The sequence below is a fragment of the Pteropus alecto genome, unplaced genomic scaffold (genome assembly GCF_000325575.1).
Source record: "Pteropus alecto unplaced genomic scaffold, ASM32557v1 scaffold3, whole genome shotgun sequence".
Lineage (NCBI taxonomy): Eukaryota > Metazoa > Chordata > Mammalia > Chiroptera > Pteropodidae > Pteropus > Pteropus alecto.
The window spans coordinates 21,365,592-21,378,678 of record NW_006442484.1 but is presented as its reverse complement, the minus strand read 5'-3'; the positions used below and the strand labels follow the sequence as shown (position 1 = coordinate 21,378,678).

General features: G+C 34.7%; 1 protein-coding gene across 11 annotated transcripts in view; it reads left to right on the top strand.

Annotated features, from left to right (window-relative positions):
- GTDC1 (glycosyltransferase like domain containing 1) overlaps positions 1-10,014 on the top strand; it is a 338,147-nt gene extending 328,133 nt beyond the window's left edge. For 5 of the 11 annotated variants that reach the window (XM_025039402.1, XM_006921046.3, XM_025039404.1 and 2 more), the window contains 3 exons: positions 1,518-1,588; positions 2,291-2,382; positions 7,358-9,824. In XM_025039402.1, the coding sequence (XP_024895170.1) occupies positions 1,518-1,588; positions 2,291-2,382; positions 7,358-7,441 (247 nt within the window). In that variant the 3' untranslated portion in view covers positions 7,442-9,824. Of the gene's footprint in view, positions 1-1,517; positions 1,589-2,290; positions 2,383-7,357 lie in introns of those variants that run through there. The other 6 variants (XM_025039406.1, XM_025039409.1, XM_025039410.1 and 3 more) reach the window with 3 other exon arrangements.
- Positions 10,015-13,087: the final 3,073 nt, after the last annotated feature.

Here is a 13,087-nt window from a genome sequence, read left to right as displayed (position 1 = left end):
TGCCTGTGACTTCACTCTTTTGATTTTATGTAATTGTAAGAGAATGTTCATATGTATTGCTTTTCGACTGGCACTGCATTTTAAAACTGAGTGTCCTCAGATAAAGTGATTATTTTCTTTTCATAAAGAGTATCGCTGGTGAATGTGCTCAAAACTTTTGTGAATGTTTTAAAATGCAGTCACAGTGCAGTTTACAGCCGTGCTTAGGATAGAATTTCTATACGTCCCTATGTATGAAGACACAAAAATATTAGATATTGGTTTGGATTTTGAAGTTAATAATTAGTAACTGGATCTCGTGCCTTTCCCACTGTGTTATCTTGTAAATTCTATCAGTTCTCAAACAAAACTTTGAACTCAGTATTTTTCCAAACTTTGCAGCTCAAAGTAAGTAATTTTTATTTAAACTAATTTCAGTTAACATAATAAAATAAGGAACACATCACCCACTTAAAAACAGCTTAAATTGCATGTACTTTGTCACTGTAAATAAACAAGGTAAACATTGACATAACTTCAAATTATTCTTGGGTTGAAAAAAATCTGCAGTTCGAAATAAATTCCGCCTTTGGTCAACATTTTGGATGCAATTCAAAGTTTCTCATAAAATAAACATATTTTAAAGAGTGTTTTGAATTTCACTGCATAATTCCTAGCCAACAGAAATTACGGTGGTATCTTTAAGGTTTGTTATATGTCGGATCGATAGTCATTATGCAGGGGTAACACAACCACTGAGATTCAGTACCTTCCTTCTGCTTAACCCTTGGTATCGTGACCTGAAGAAAAATTTCCTATAGGTAGTCCTTGGGGAAAGCCTCTCGCAAAGTGAAACTTTCTTGTTTCTTTGTTTAATAATAAAAGTGTTCTTTTCTGATAGAATAGCAAAAGGAGCTGAAATTTTAGTCTAGAGAGCAAAATGTTTATTAAGGTAATCTTCATGAGTCTCTTTCAATAAAAGGGGAAATAGTTTTACATTCTACATAATAACAAGTTGTTTTGAAGCACGAGCTCAAAAATGAAAATGCCCCATCACAACAGATTGTAAATTTTTTTCTGATGCTTTTAAAAGTGCCTCGATCATTTCTACGGCTACAGTGTCAAAGTTAAGTATTTGCTATTTTATTTAAACACTTTTAAAAAATGAACATTCTGGGGCTTTGCAGCATTATTAAGAAAAGCTGTCCATACTTTACCATGTTGTTACATGTGTTTATCTGCTGATTATAAAATGTGTTAAACAGTATTTTAAAAACAAAAAAAAATGCAGAGCTGCGCTTTGATTAATTCAGTGAACAAAACATATGCTGTTGGTTCTGTTCTATGAAATTCATATATGATCAATAAAACCTTTTAAAAGAGCAACTTTGGCTTTTAGGCTTGTACTGCCGACCATGTTCTACGTCCCAGTTAACTCTGAGCTTATACTGTTAACTTAGGCAAACAAAACCACTTTCTGGCTATGATAGTAACGTCTTTTTAATATATCTTATCCTTTTTTTCTAAAATTTCTGTAGGTTGGAAGCTGTGTATTGTGGTTGTTACCCACTTTGTCCCAAAGATTTGGTTTATCCCGAAATATTTCCAGGTAGCTGCTTTAATGTACTTTTGCCTTTGTTGAGATTTAAAACATGATTCATGCTAAATTAGAAAGTTTGAAAATAAACTTAGGCAGGAGCAATTGTTTATTTGGCAAGTCAACATGTTAGTGTTAAGGAAAATTTTATGTGTTTTAATACATTAGAATGAGCTTATATTTACCATCTGTTCTTTTAAGATAACAAAAAAGCGAGTTTTCAAATAGCATTCTTCATTGTTAGTATACACATCCCATAATGATGGATTTTTATAAGCAGGTCAGTGTTGTTGCAGTTGCTTACAGATTTTTTAAAATGCTATACACAGAGAAAAATTGAGGCCTGAAAGTCACACCAAATTATTTAAACAATCAACTCGTTAATAATATGCAACTGTTGTACAGGGTACATACGGCTATAGTACCAGTGCTTTGAAAAAAATCTCATCACTAAATATATCACATATGCATTGTGTTACATTAGAATAATGTATTTTAATCACCCAAAGGAGATGTCTAAACAGCACAACTACACAGTCTTATTTAGCATTAAACATCCTTGTGAGCTGAGGTAACCTTATAAAATCATGCTTAAATAATGTAAAACATGAGGCGGCACAGAGCAATATGCATTTTTAATTAGTAAAGTGACTAATATCGAGTGTGTGCTTTGAGGTTTTTGTTTCATTAAAAATGTATCTGTTTTTCCTGCAGCTGAATATCTGTATTCTACACCTGAACAGCTTTCAAAAAGGCTCCAGAATTTCTGCAAGAGACCCGATATTGTAAGGAAACATCTCTATAAGGTAGTTATTGAGAAGAGATTTACACGGTACAAATGCCATATTGAAGTACAAAGAAAAATCTTAAAAAAAAAAAAACATTTAATTAACATACTAATGTTTAAAGGAAACATGCTAGGAAGGGATATTAGTTGTTACACTAACAAGGATTAATTAAACTGGATGCCAGTCGTATTAACCTAGGTCTTATGAAATACGTGCACTTAATGCACGGTACATGCTTTTTTTTTTTAAATTTATTGTTTTCTAAGATGACTGTCCTTTACATTTAGCCCCAAGAGGCTTATAAAAATGAACCTGGATTAATGTAACTCATTAGTTTAAAAGGAAGTAAAGGAAAGATTCTACAATTATACTAATGAGGATAAGCCTTTCTTCCCATCATAATGAAATCTTCATTCCTCAAAAATTCAGGTGACTGGCATTAGTGAAGTTTGGTGTTCATTTTTTAACTGCTTTAAAGATGATTTTCAAGAATCAAATGTTTCCCTTGCCCAGTTTAATAAAATGACATAAAAAATCCTCAGTTTGTTTTGAATTAGACTATCAGTTTCCTCTCTGAATGGTAAAGGCAAAAAGAACATAGTTTAAATAGCATCATCGTTTAGTCTCCTCATTCATTTTCTTTTTTCCCTTGTTTGAATTAAGAATTTTACATTGTTGAAATAACAACACAAAGGGGCCCCACTAAATGCCTAAGTAATTGAACTGGGATAAATCTGCTTTATGAGTTTCGAAGGTGGCTCTAGGCCATGAGTAATATACCTTTTTATATTCTTTGAATGTAACATCCTCATTTTACATAAATTCAGTATAGTTTGCAATCTAGCAGTTTTATAATCTAGCATATTTTAATTTTCCTATGTTAGTGTATAACCTTCCTACGTGAAATACAGTTTGTCGCCTTATTTCTCTCCTTCCCCTTTTCATGGCCTAAAATACATATTTACATAGTGACATATCAAAACATGACTTTGTTTCTGCAGGAAACAGTTAAACTTCAAGAAAAAGGGAGAGAACCAAAAATGCAATTTAACACCCAATTTCAAGCTCATTATCTTTCATTGTCTATTAACTTGGCAATGGTTCAGAAGGTAGCTCATAATAGTTTAAAATGCTGACTGAACAGTTCTAGGCATCAGTATTACTCCTTGAGTCGATACGATTGTATCATATACATAGCTTCACAGAGAAAACAGTCTTCTAAGGTTTACATCCACATTTCCTAATTTTTAAAGTTCAGTAGTGGTCTTGTTTGTATAAAATATTAATCAAGTCATTTCTCACGTGGCAGATGCAGTTTATGAAAATAGAATAGAAGAAATAGAATAATAAGTATTAATACAAATGGATTCATTCTCTATATTGACACAAAGCTATTTTCAGTAAATTCAACATCAAATTATTGATGTTTTTTCCTTCTGGTGAATTTTTGGTAAATTTTTTTCAGTTTAATTGAGATATAAATACATATACGTAACTGTTTAAGGTGTATAGCATAATGACTTGTTATATATATTGAAAAATAATTACCAACCTTCCATCGTTTCATATAGATACAAAAAGAAAAGAAAGAAAATGTTTTTTCCTTGTAATGAGAATAGTGAAATATTGATAATTGTATTTCCATCATCAAAATTTATCAGTTTTTAACTTTGCTTCAAGTTAGGCCTTATTAACACTGTTACTTTGCATCTGCAAATTTTTAACCATTTCAAAAGTTACTGCAACCAGTTGACTTTAGTTACAAAAGAAAACAGATCTCCAGATGAAATATTTTAATACAGCTACTGCCGTAACATAGCTGTAATTATTTATTTTACAAAAAAACTTCTGGAAAAACTCTGAAAGAATGTCAACTCAGTGGTATGCTATTAATATATCAAATTATTCCTGAGGCAGCTTTAAAGATAACCTATATCTTAAATGTTATTTTACGTTACTACTTTTTACATATATTTATTCTGTACATCCTAAAATGCTCCATCTCAAAGTTTTATAAATTAGTATTTCATGCATAAGTATTTATAAGAATTTATATGTATAGTTCATATTTTCTACCATGGATTTTTTAATTTTACATCTATTACACATTTTCATATATCTTGATGATATTGTACGTATCTAAAAATTAATTTCAAAATTAATAAATTAGTTCAAGAATCTTAAGTAATCAAGAGCTTTAAGATGCAGTTGTCAGGAGAAATTGGTAAAAAATGACAGAAAGCAGCATAGATTTAATTTGGTTGTTATAATAGGATTTAGAACCAAAACAGAAAAAGAATGCCTTCTAAAACTTTATAATTAACATATAATAAGTTATAATATTTTTTATCCTTATGTTTTATAAATATACAGGTAACATTTGCCTTCACTAAATACCAGAGAAGTGTTTCCCCCAAGGCAGCTTTTTACCTACTTTTCTTATGAAATGGAAGAGTCTTTTGTGTATACTGTAAAGAGAATGTTGAAGTTTTTTTTTTTAGATTTATTCTATTGGACAGTGCTGTTTGCTTTTATAAAACATATGCTTCTAAGATCTAAAAGGATAGATTGTCGCTGAATTTTTAAATTTGCTCCTTTTACATTTTTACACCTTACTCTTTTTTTTGTTAAAAGTTTACATTTTTAAATCATCTCAACTGGTTATCATATAGAGTTCACTTTAGGATAGAATTTTCCATATGGATTCACACTTAGAAATTTAATGACTAGAATAAGGCTACTAACACTTGGCTTTCTTCTCACATGAGATATTATATTTTCAATATGAGTGAGACTTTAGGGGCTATAACTTGAAGCAGGATTCGAAACAGAATGCTAGTAACTGAAAAGCAGAAAAAGAATTTGATACTTTTTTTTCTTAATGTGACTCTTTCTACTACAGAACATTGTGCCCATGACTTCTCACCTGAAATGGTTTCAGACTTGAAATGTTTAAATTCCTCACATGCATGCACGTGCTCTCTCTCTCTCTCTCTATCTCTCGCGCGCGCGCACACACACACACACACACACACACATTTTTCTTAAAATCTTTAGAGAAATCCAGTACATGCAGAAAATAAGTGTTTCTTAATTATATTAAAAATCTAAAAATATTATTTTTTAATTTTAAAAATCTAAAACCATTTCTCAAGAAAGTGTACATCCTGCTTTAGTCATTGACTGCAGCTTTCTTGTACTCTCAGGACACTTCCTCTTCTAAGGAGGTGAGACACATCGGCTACATACTTGTCACGTAGATAAAATAGGAGCTCCTTATGACTCCCAAACCTTACTTGAACACGAGATTCCAGAAGTAATCATAAAATAATTAGCCAAGGATTGACTTCTTACACTAACAATAGTTTTTTTTCCTTTTATGACCCAAGCAAGTTTAATACCGTGAAGTTGTATATTTTCTTTTGCCTATTTTTACTGTGTGAATTTACTTTCTGAATATTTCCAACAATTTTTTGAGATCAATACTTTATGCTTTTAGAGAACCTTTGATTATTATATTTTTTAAATGTTTTAGGGGGAAAAAAATGGGCAGACATTCCCTTGTTACCAGTATTGAAAATAGCACAAGAACAAATGGGGCAGTTGCATAAAGTAGGTACTGCCCAGGCTAACATCAATTCTATTTTCATTCCTGTCCTATTTCTCATTACTTTTATTTACAAATTGAGCAATATTCTGTGTGGGAAAAAAAAGAGATGTCATTCTTTCTTGTGCTTTGCAAAACTGATCTGTAGTTTCTTAAGAATTTTCAAATGATAGCTGCTGATTTTTATTTTGTCTTCCTCTTCAAGTTCTTTAACATTCTAGAAACCTTTGTAACCTGCTGTTATTCAGAGGAGAGAAGAATTTTCAGATTTTTGCCCAAAAGTGGTTCCAAACAGTGATTAAGCTTACAATTCAGACTCAGTGCCCAGAAAAGCCATTTGTGGTTGTCTTAATTATATCAGGCCACGTTCACCCGAACCACAGTCAAGCCACTTTAAATTTCCTTTAAGAGACTGGTCACTTTATAGTCCCCTTTTAATTTGAGCTTATACTCTAGATGTGAATAAGGTATTGCTCACTGGTATTAACACTCCTCCAAAGTCATCAGTTTTTCCTTAAAAATGAAAACTTTAAAGCTTGTGACATTTTGAGAACTTCTAAAATCTCTCAACTGCACCAGCACAATTTAAGTCAAATTCTCAGTGTCAACCTCCCTCCTTTCTTCTCTCCCTCCTCCTTATTCTTCTCTGTCTCCTTCTTCACTTCATTCCTTGATTTTATGTGGCTTGGTTTTCCTTTGATTTGCCTAAGTAAATAAAAGTAAAAAAACCTTTAGCTCAATAGATATACTTTGGGTGATTAAGATCAGATAGAGGTTTTGACTTCTTGTCCTTCTCTGCTACTCATTTGCAGACTAGCGCTAGGTGAACTTCCTAACCTCTATATGATTTATCTGTAAACTTGGAAGAATTCTTTTTCTTAATTCTTAATAGCATTTTCCCCCTGAGGTACTGCTATAATGAAATAATGAATATAAACCCATTTGTAAACTCGAAGTGCTTTATAAATTCCACGTAATCGTAATGGCATTTCTCTTGTGCCTTCACCACTTAAAAGTAAAATTCACATTAGCAAAAACATGTATTAAGAGTGTTGTGTATCTTGTGTTTATAAAAGTTAAAAGTTGGATAGTAAACTTTAATAGCTGTCATCCATAACATAAACCAGGAAATATGTGTGCAGCAGAATGTACCCATTTGCAAAAAAACGGGAGCTTTCCCCTATGGTTGGAAATAGTTATACTTTAAACCAATCAGAAACTGGGATTTCCTGAGGTGCTAAAACTCGAGAACCATTTATTTGGTGGCTTTTTGAAATCCAGTCAATGTAAGTTATGCAAATTTGCAATATGAATTTTCAGCATTCTTTAGTCTTTCAGTCATTAATGCTCCGTCATTGCCTTCTCTCCTCTCTCTCCCCTTTACAGGGTGAAATGACTCCTTTTTCCTGGGCAGCCCTACATGGTAAATTCAGGTCTCTGCTTACAACAGAACCTAGGGAAGATTTGTGACAGATGGGGCTAAGTCACAAACTTGCAGCCTAAGGCAGAATCTGTAGAACTTTCCAGAGTGTGCCCATATTTACCTGATCAGAGAGAAAAGAAAATCTGCAGAGGAAGCTGAGCCTGGCTGCTTGTCATAGCTGACACAGAGCCATCTGCCACAAACCTGTGGCGGCTTCAGATCTCCAATCCCTGCCACCACCCCAACTCAAATTAAATACAGATTCCTAGAGACGTTATGATGGTTACACATGTCCTCGGCATCACATGGAGGAGACTGTTCAAAAAAAATATGTGGCCTGTTGTATAACCGCACTCATGTATCCCATATGTGGTGCCACATTGAATTTCCGGTTGAATCCGTTTTTATCCTTTGTACTGGATGACATGGTGCCTGAATTCTTTCTTTTCGCCGACACGATGGCAGCCAAACTGCAGCTTCAAACGCTCGCACTTGGCTGGGTTTCTACCTAAGTTGCCAGGTTATCATCGAAGCCTTCTTGTGTCCTTGAAGGGCCACAGGGTCTGAACGGAGGATCAGAATGCCGTGGGACTAATTGGGCAGCCATCTCAGAGTTGTTCGTGGCAAAGGGCTGCCTTAGCACTTTTATTTTAGTAAATTAATGACTCTGGCACAGGGGTTTTAAGTGAAGGTATTAATAAGGGGTCTGGCAGGTATTCCCATGATTCACTGAGTTACATTTGCATTTAATTTATCTCAAAGGAAGTTGCAAGATAAACAGCTGTAATTCGAACAAACATGGGAATTACACTGAGCAGGGCCACCTTGACCATAACATGAACACTGTGATACTGGTTTTAACTTTTTTCCCATAGGTAAAAATAAATCAAAGCACATCTAACAAAATCAGTAATTTTGGTATAAATAGTCCTTGAAAATATTTGGATCCAGCTACAAATATATTTTCAAGATAAATCGCTTATGATTCCAATAGTCAAGCTGCTGTATTTGTTGATATAAAGATGTTTTGAACAGCTAGATTGTAAAATAAATTTTTAATAAAGTGCCCTCTGCCATTTTTAATTAACATATCTCATTTACGTGTCAGTGTGTACATCTCTGTATGTTTCTCACTGAACACTTTGCTTGTGTCAGGAAACAACGAATACAATTGTTTCTTTTCTGGATGAATAAGGATCTGTTTTGCAAATGTTTGTAAGATATTATGACATTTCCAAGATTTTCTTTGCATTCTGGAAAGCAGGAGGTAAACATTTGTAGTCATTAAGGTAAAGTCTGTTGATAAACCATCTTCTGTTTACTGACAGGTAAATCGTAAGTTTCCTAGCTTTTGAAATGAGTTACTCCTATATACTGCAGCACGAGGAGCAGCCAGGAAGAAGAGGGTAGATAGGGCTGTGAGTGGTTTAGCAGGCATCCTACATAGAGCAGACAATGGTTCAGAAGTCCGGTAGGGCCCATTGACAGGTAGCAAAATCATAAGCAGGAACTAGAACAAGGTCAGGGAGTCAGAGCCCTCAGCACAGAGGCACTGGCAGATCAAAGAAAGCAGGAGTTCAGGGTCCATGAAGCCTGGGAATTTAAAAAGCAGAAAGAGTAAGAAGCAGAAACAACGAGCTCATCTTTGCACAAGAGAGCCCACTCCCTAACTAGTGTGAGATCCACAATGTACAGTGGGACATCACAGCACGGGCTTTGAGTCCTTCCTTGAAGGGAAGTCACTGAACAAATTACCTCATCACCCACAAACCAAAGGGTTCAGGGATTGTATCAGATTTAGGGACTTCCAATCCAAGACTGTGGAACTTGGAATCTATCAGGTATGCATGCTCCTTTTGAGTCCAAAAGTAAAGATATAAATATGCAAAAGAGGTTTTTAGACACTTCGCCAACGCAGTGTTTATCATCTAAGGAGATGAACTAAACCAGTAGGTTGCTTCAGTCACAAAGGTGCCATGTCATAGATGCCATTGTCTCAAAATAATATTTTAATCTCACAGCCAAGAAACAGTGCTTAGTTTACTATGGTTTTCTATCCTGAAAATAAATGGGCTCACATTTTATAATGGCAAGATATCGTATGCACAACTATCTCTATATATTTTCTCACTAATTGATGGGAAAAAAAAATCAAAAAAACATTAACTCCCTTTCAGAGAGTACATCCTAACATTTAAATATGTTCCCGATTTTGGCAAATATAGTACCGAAAGTTACCTTTGTATGGAATTTTTTCTATACCCATAAACTCAAATCACCTTTTTTCTTTAGCCATGGCCAGCATTCCTTCTTGAATAAAAATGTACATTAAAGTTGTCACTTTTTAAAACTGTGCAGTCAGATTTGGTACTAGTGCAAATAAGCACTAAAAGGTTTGTAAATGTGTAAATATAACTGTATTTGAAAATATAACTGTATCTCTGTGTGTGTGCTCGCTCACATGCTTCCCAACACTCATGCTATGGTGGAATGAAGTGATGTTAAGTCAGTTAACCCATATTTTGCTGAAGTGAGAGAATAATTGAGAATACAAGTTGACTCTTCAATTTTTTCCCTTACACTCACTAAAGAGATAAAAAAAAAAATTCTTGTTTTTGAATATAGTTGTTGAAAATGTTGGTGTTTTTTTTACATTCAATTCTGTTCACTCTTAAATTATTGTTAGACCCATTTTAATTTTAAATATCCTTAAAAGTCTGCGCATTATCAACACTTTGATACAATGTCTGTGATGCTCACCTTGAATTTACCTAGTTCAGATAATGCTTCTGGCTAGAAGTTTTTATAATAATTAACAGGGCACCTAGTTCTTAACCTACTCATTATACCATGTTGATCAGGAATAGGTCAAGAGACCTTTCTCGAAATGCTCCTGTTTTAATAAGCGTCTTTCAAATACAGTTAAGTTTAAATGCCCTATTCTCACTCTCAAGTCTTCAGACATGCCACATAAAGATGGTAGCAGACTCAATAAGTCAATGGAAACTCAGCTGTAGACGGCTGCACAGATTCATTTCAACACCTTGAAATGCATCTGGAAGCAAAGATTTCATTTTATATTGAAGGTGTTAATTATATTTGATATTTTTAAAAGTAAAATCTGTTTTTGAGAAAGCATCTGCTACCCAGAAATATTATGAACCACAAAAAATTTTCATTTACATCTCATACTTTCTGTGGGTCATAGAATCAGTTTTCGAATGATAGTCTGTGCTGTCTTTGAATGCTGACATATTCTGAGTTCTGTTCTATTGTCTATTGACAAGTATGGCCCTAAGTGCCTTTTTTCTTTTGGTAGAAAATTGGATGATATTTAATATCGGATTTTATCAATTAAAAGTATATTATAAACCGCTAATACAAACATGGTTCATTTTAAAATTGGAATTGACATTCAGGACAACTAATGATTCTATAATACACCCTCCCTTTAAAGCTATTTATTAAAATGTAACTGGAAGAATTTTAAAACAGTTGTATGTGCTGCTCAAAGATATGTACATGTGTGATTAAAGTATAACAAAAAACACGATTAACACCAAATCTACAATAACGCTTAAGTCAGAGGAGTCATGGTAGAAAGAACGGACATATAACTGAGAGAGGCACATTAACTATACAGCTAATAGTCCATTATGACCTTTTACATGTGTTAAATGTTATTACTGGATATACCTTTTGATCAGAGCTATAAATACTTTGGGAAGCCTGCGATGAATTTTGCTACCATACCATCCTTAACATTCTTGACTCTAAACTATTGATCGAATCAGAAAACCATTTCCCTCAGATGGAAAAATTGCCCTAACTGCCAGTTTTGTATGACAAGACTCCTCTGCTTACCAAGAGCAAAGGACTTAATCTTGACCCGGAAAAAAATTATACTATGAAGAAAGTTGGAATTGACTGTCCATAAGTTCCTTTTTCCTGAGGCTACTGGTCACCATTTGTAACTAATACCTGTATTGTTTCAAATACAAGATGGAAAACTCTAGCTCTATAAACTCCCTGTTCAAGGATAATGTTAAACGAGCCAATCCTCTTGTCTTGAAAAATTCGGAGCTGTGTGGTGGAGCACAGAACTGTCTGATCTCCTAACCACTAAGCCCCCTTCCTGATTGTTACCTGTCCCCTTTCCTCTTCAAGACACAGAAGCCAGGTGTGGGCTCTGTACTTTCATTTCAGTCCATCTCATGAAAAAGAATCCTCCCTATATCTTTAGGATGCCCTAGCTGCACGTGAGGTACACAGGATTTCAGGAACCGAGATCCCCACTCACCTTGTAGCCCATTTTCCTAAACCAGAATTTGGGGTCAGTGTCTTTAGGGTCTTCCTATGATCTCTCATTACCTGAGTGATGCCTTTCTCTCTCCCATAGTTCTATGGTAATGATGTTCAACCCTGGTATTGGTTCATAATTGTTCTTATAAACTGATATAAAGAATTGATGTTTCTTGGGAGTAAATCTAAAATGCTTCTGTTACTATCCTTTCGGTTACTGCATTAAATAGCAGACCTAAGGTGGAATTCTAGAAGATGCGACTTCTACTAGGAATGCTTATATAACACCTTTCTTGGAATTTGAAGTCCTTTATTTTTGAAAATGTAATATTTCCATCATCATTTCACAAATGAGAAAATTAAGGCATCAGATAATGGCATATTTAGGAGCCAGACTATTATAAAGATAGAGAGATGTTTTGTATAAATCTTTCCTGCATGACATAGTGTCATTGTCACCTATGTGTCTTTCAGGAAGCACCAAGTTCAATATTCATGACTCAGTTGGACCCCCGGTTCCCTCTATTTCAACTTTCGCCAGGCAAGAGCCTGGAAGGAGTCTCAGGAGGGTTGTTTTGTTGCCCATTGGTGTTAAAAGGAACACGAGAGACCATGTAGTGTAGCCGATATTTTAAGTGTTTTTATTATTACTATATTAAACCAGTAGGGAGACATTTAGTCTCTACATCCATCACAGCCCCCTGCCACTCCCTGTAGTCTTACAGTCTGCTGGATTACACACTTAGGTACCTTTCCGGCTTTCCTGGCAAACATGTTTTGTAAAATTCCCATTTTAGATTCAGGGAAACCGAGGGCCTAAGGAGAAGCTAAGTAGCTGTGGTTCCTATGATGGTAGCGGCAAGGCTAGAACTCAGCCTCTTCAAGGAGGCTGTGGTCAATTCAGCAAGTCAAAACCATCCCTCAAAGGAAAGAAAGGGAAATATTTGTATTCTAAGTGACTATTAAGAGAAGAATGCAAAAGAATTGATTCCTAGTACTAAAATTTCAGACTGTGGTACCTGTGATGTTTCTGAACAGTTGAGTCTTCTCTAGGGCCTTTCCCATAACACAACACTGAAGTTGCTTATCCACATAGATATAAGTCTGGCTCTTTATCCACAAGGCAGCCCCCATGACCTTGCCTGGTACCAAGGGCCTAGGGCAGAGGGAGCAGGTGGTGTCTGCAGCAGAAGCACCTATAATTGTGCAGCACAGGGCGCGCTTCCTCTCATCCCAAATAGATAACCCAGAAATTACATCCTGAAACTTATTTCCCCGAAAAGAAAAAGAAGGGGAGGGATAACTTAAAACGAAGATACTTCTAATATGGTATTAGACTGTAATTCATAGGGAAATTTATGCCTGAGATATGAATTTCTGAAAATAGGTTT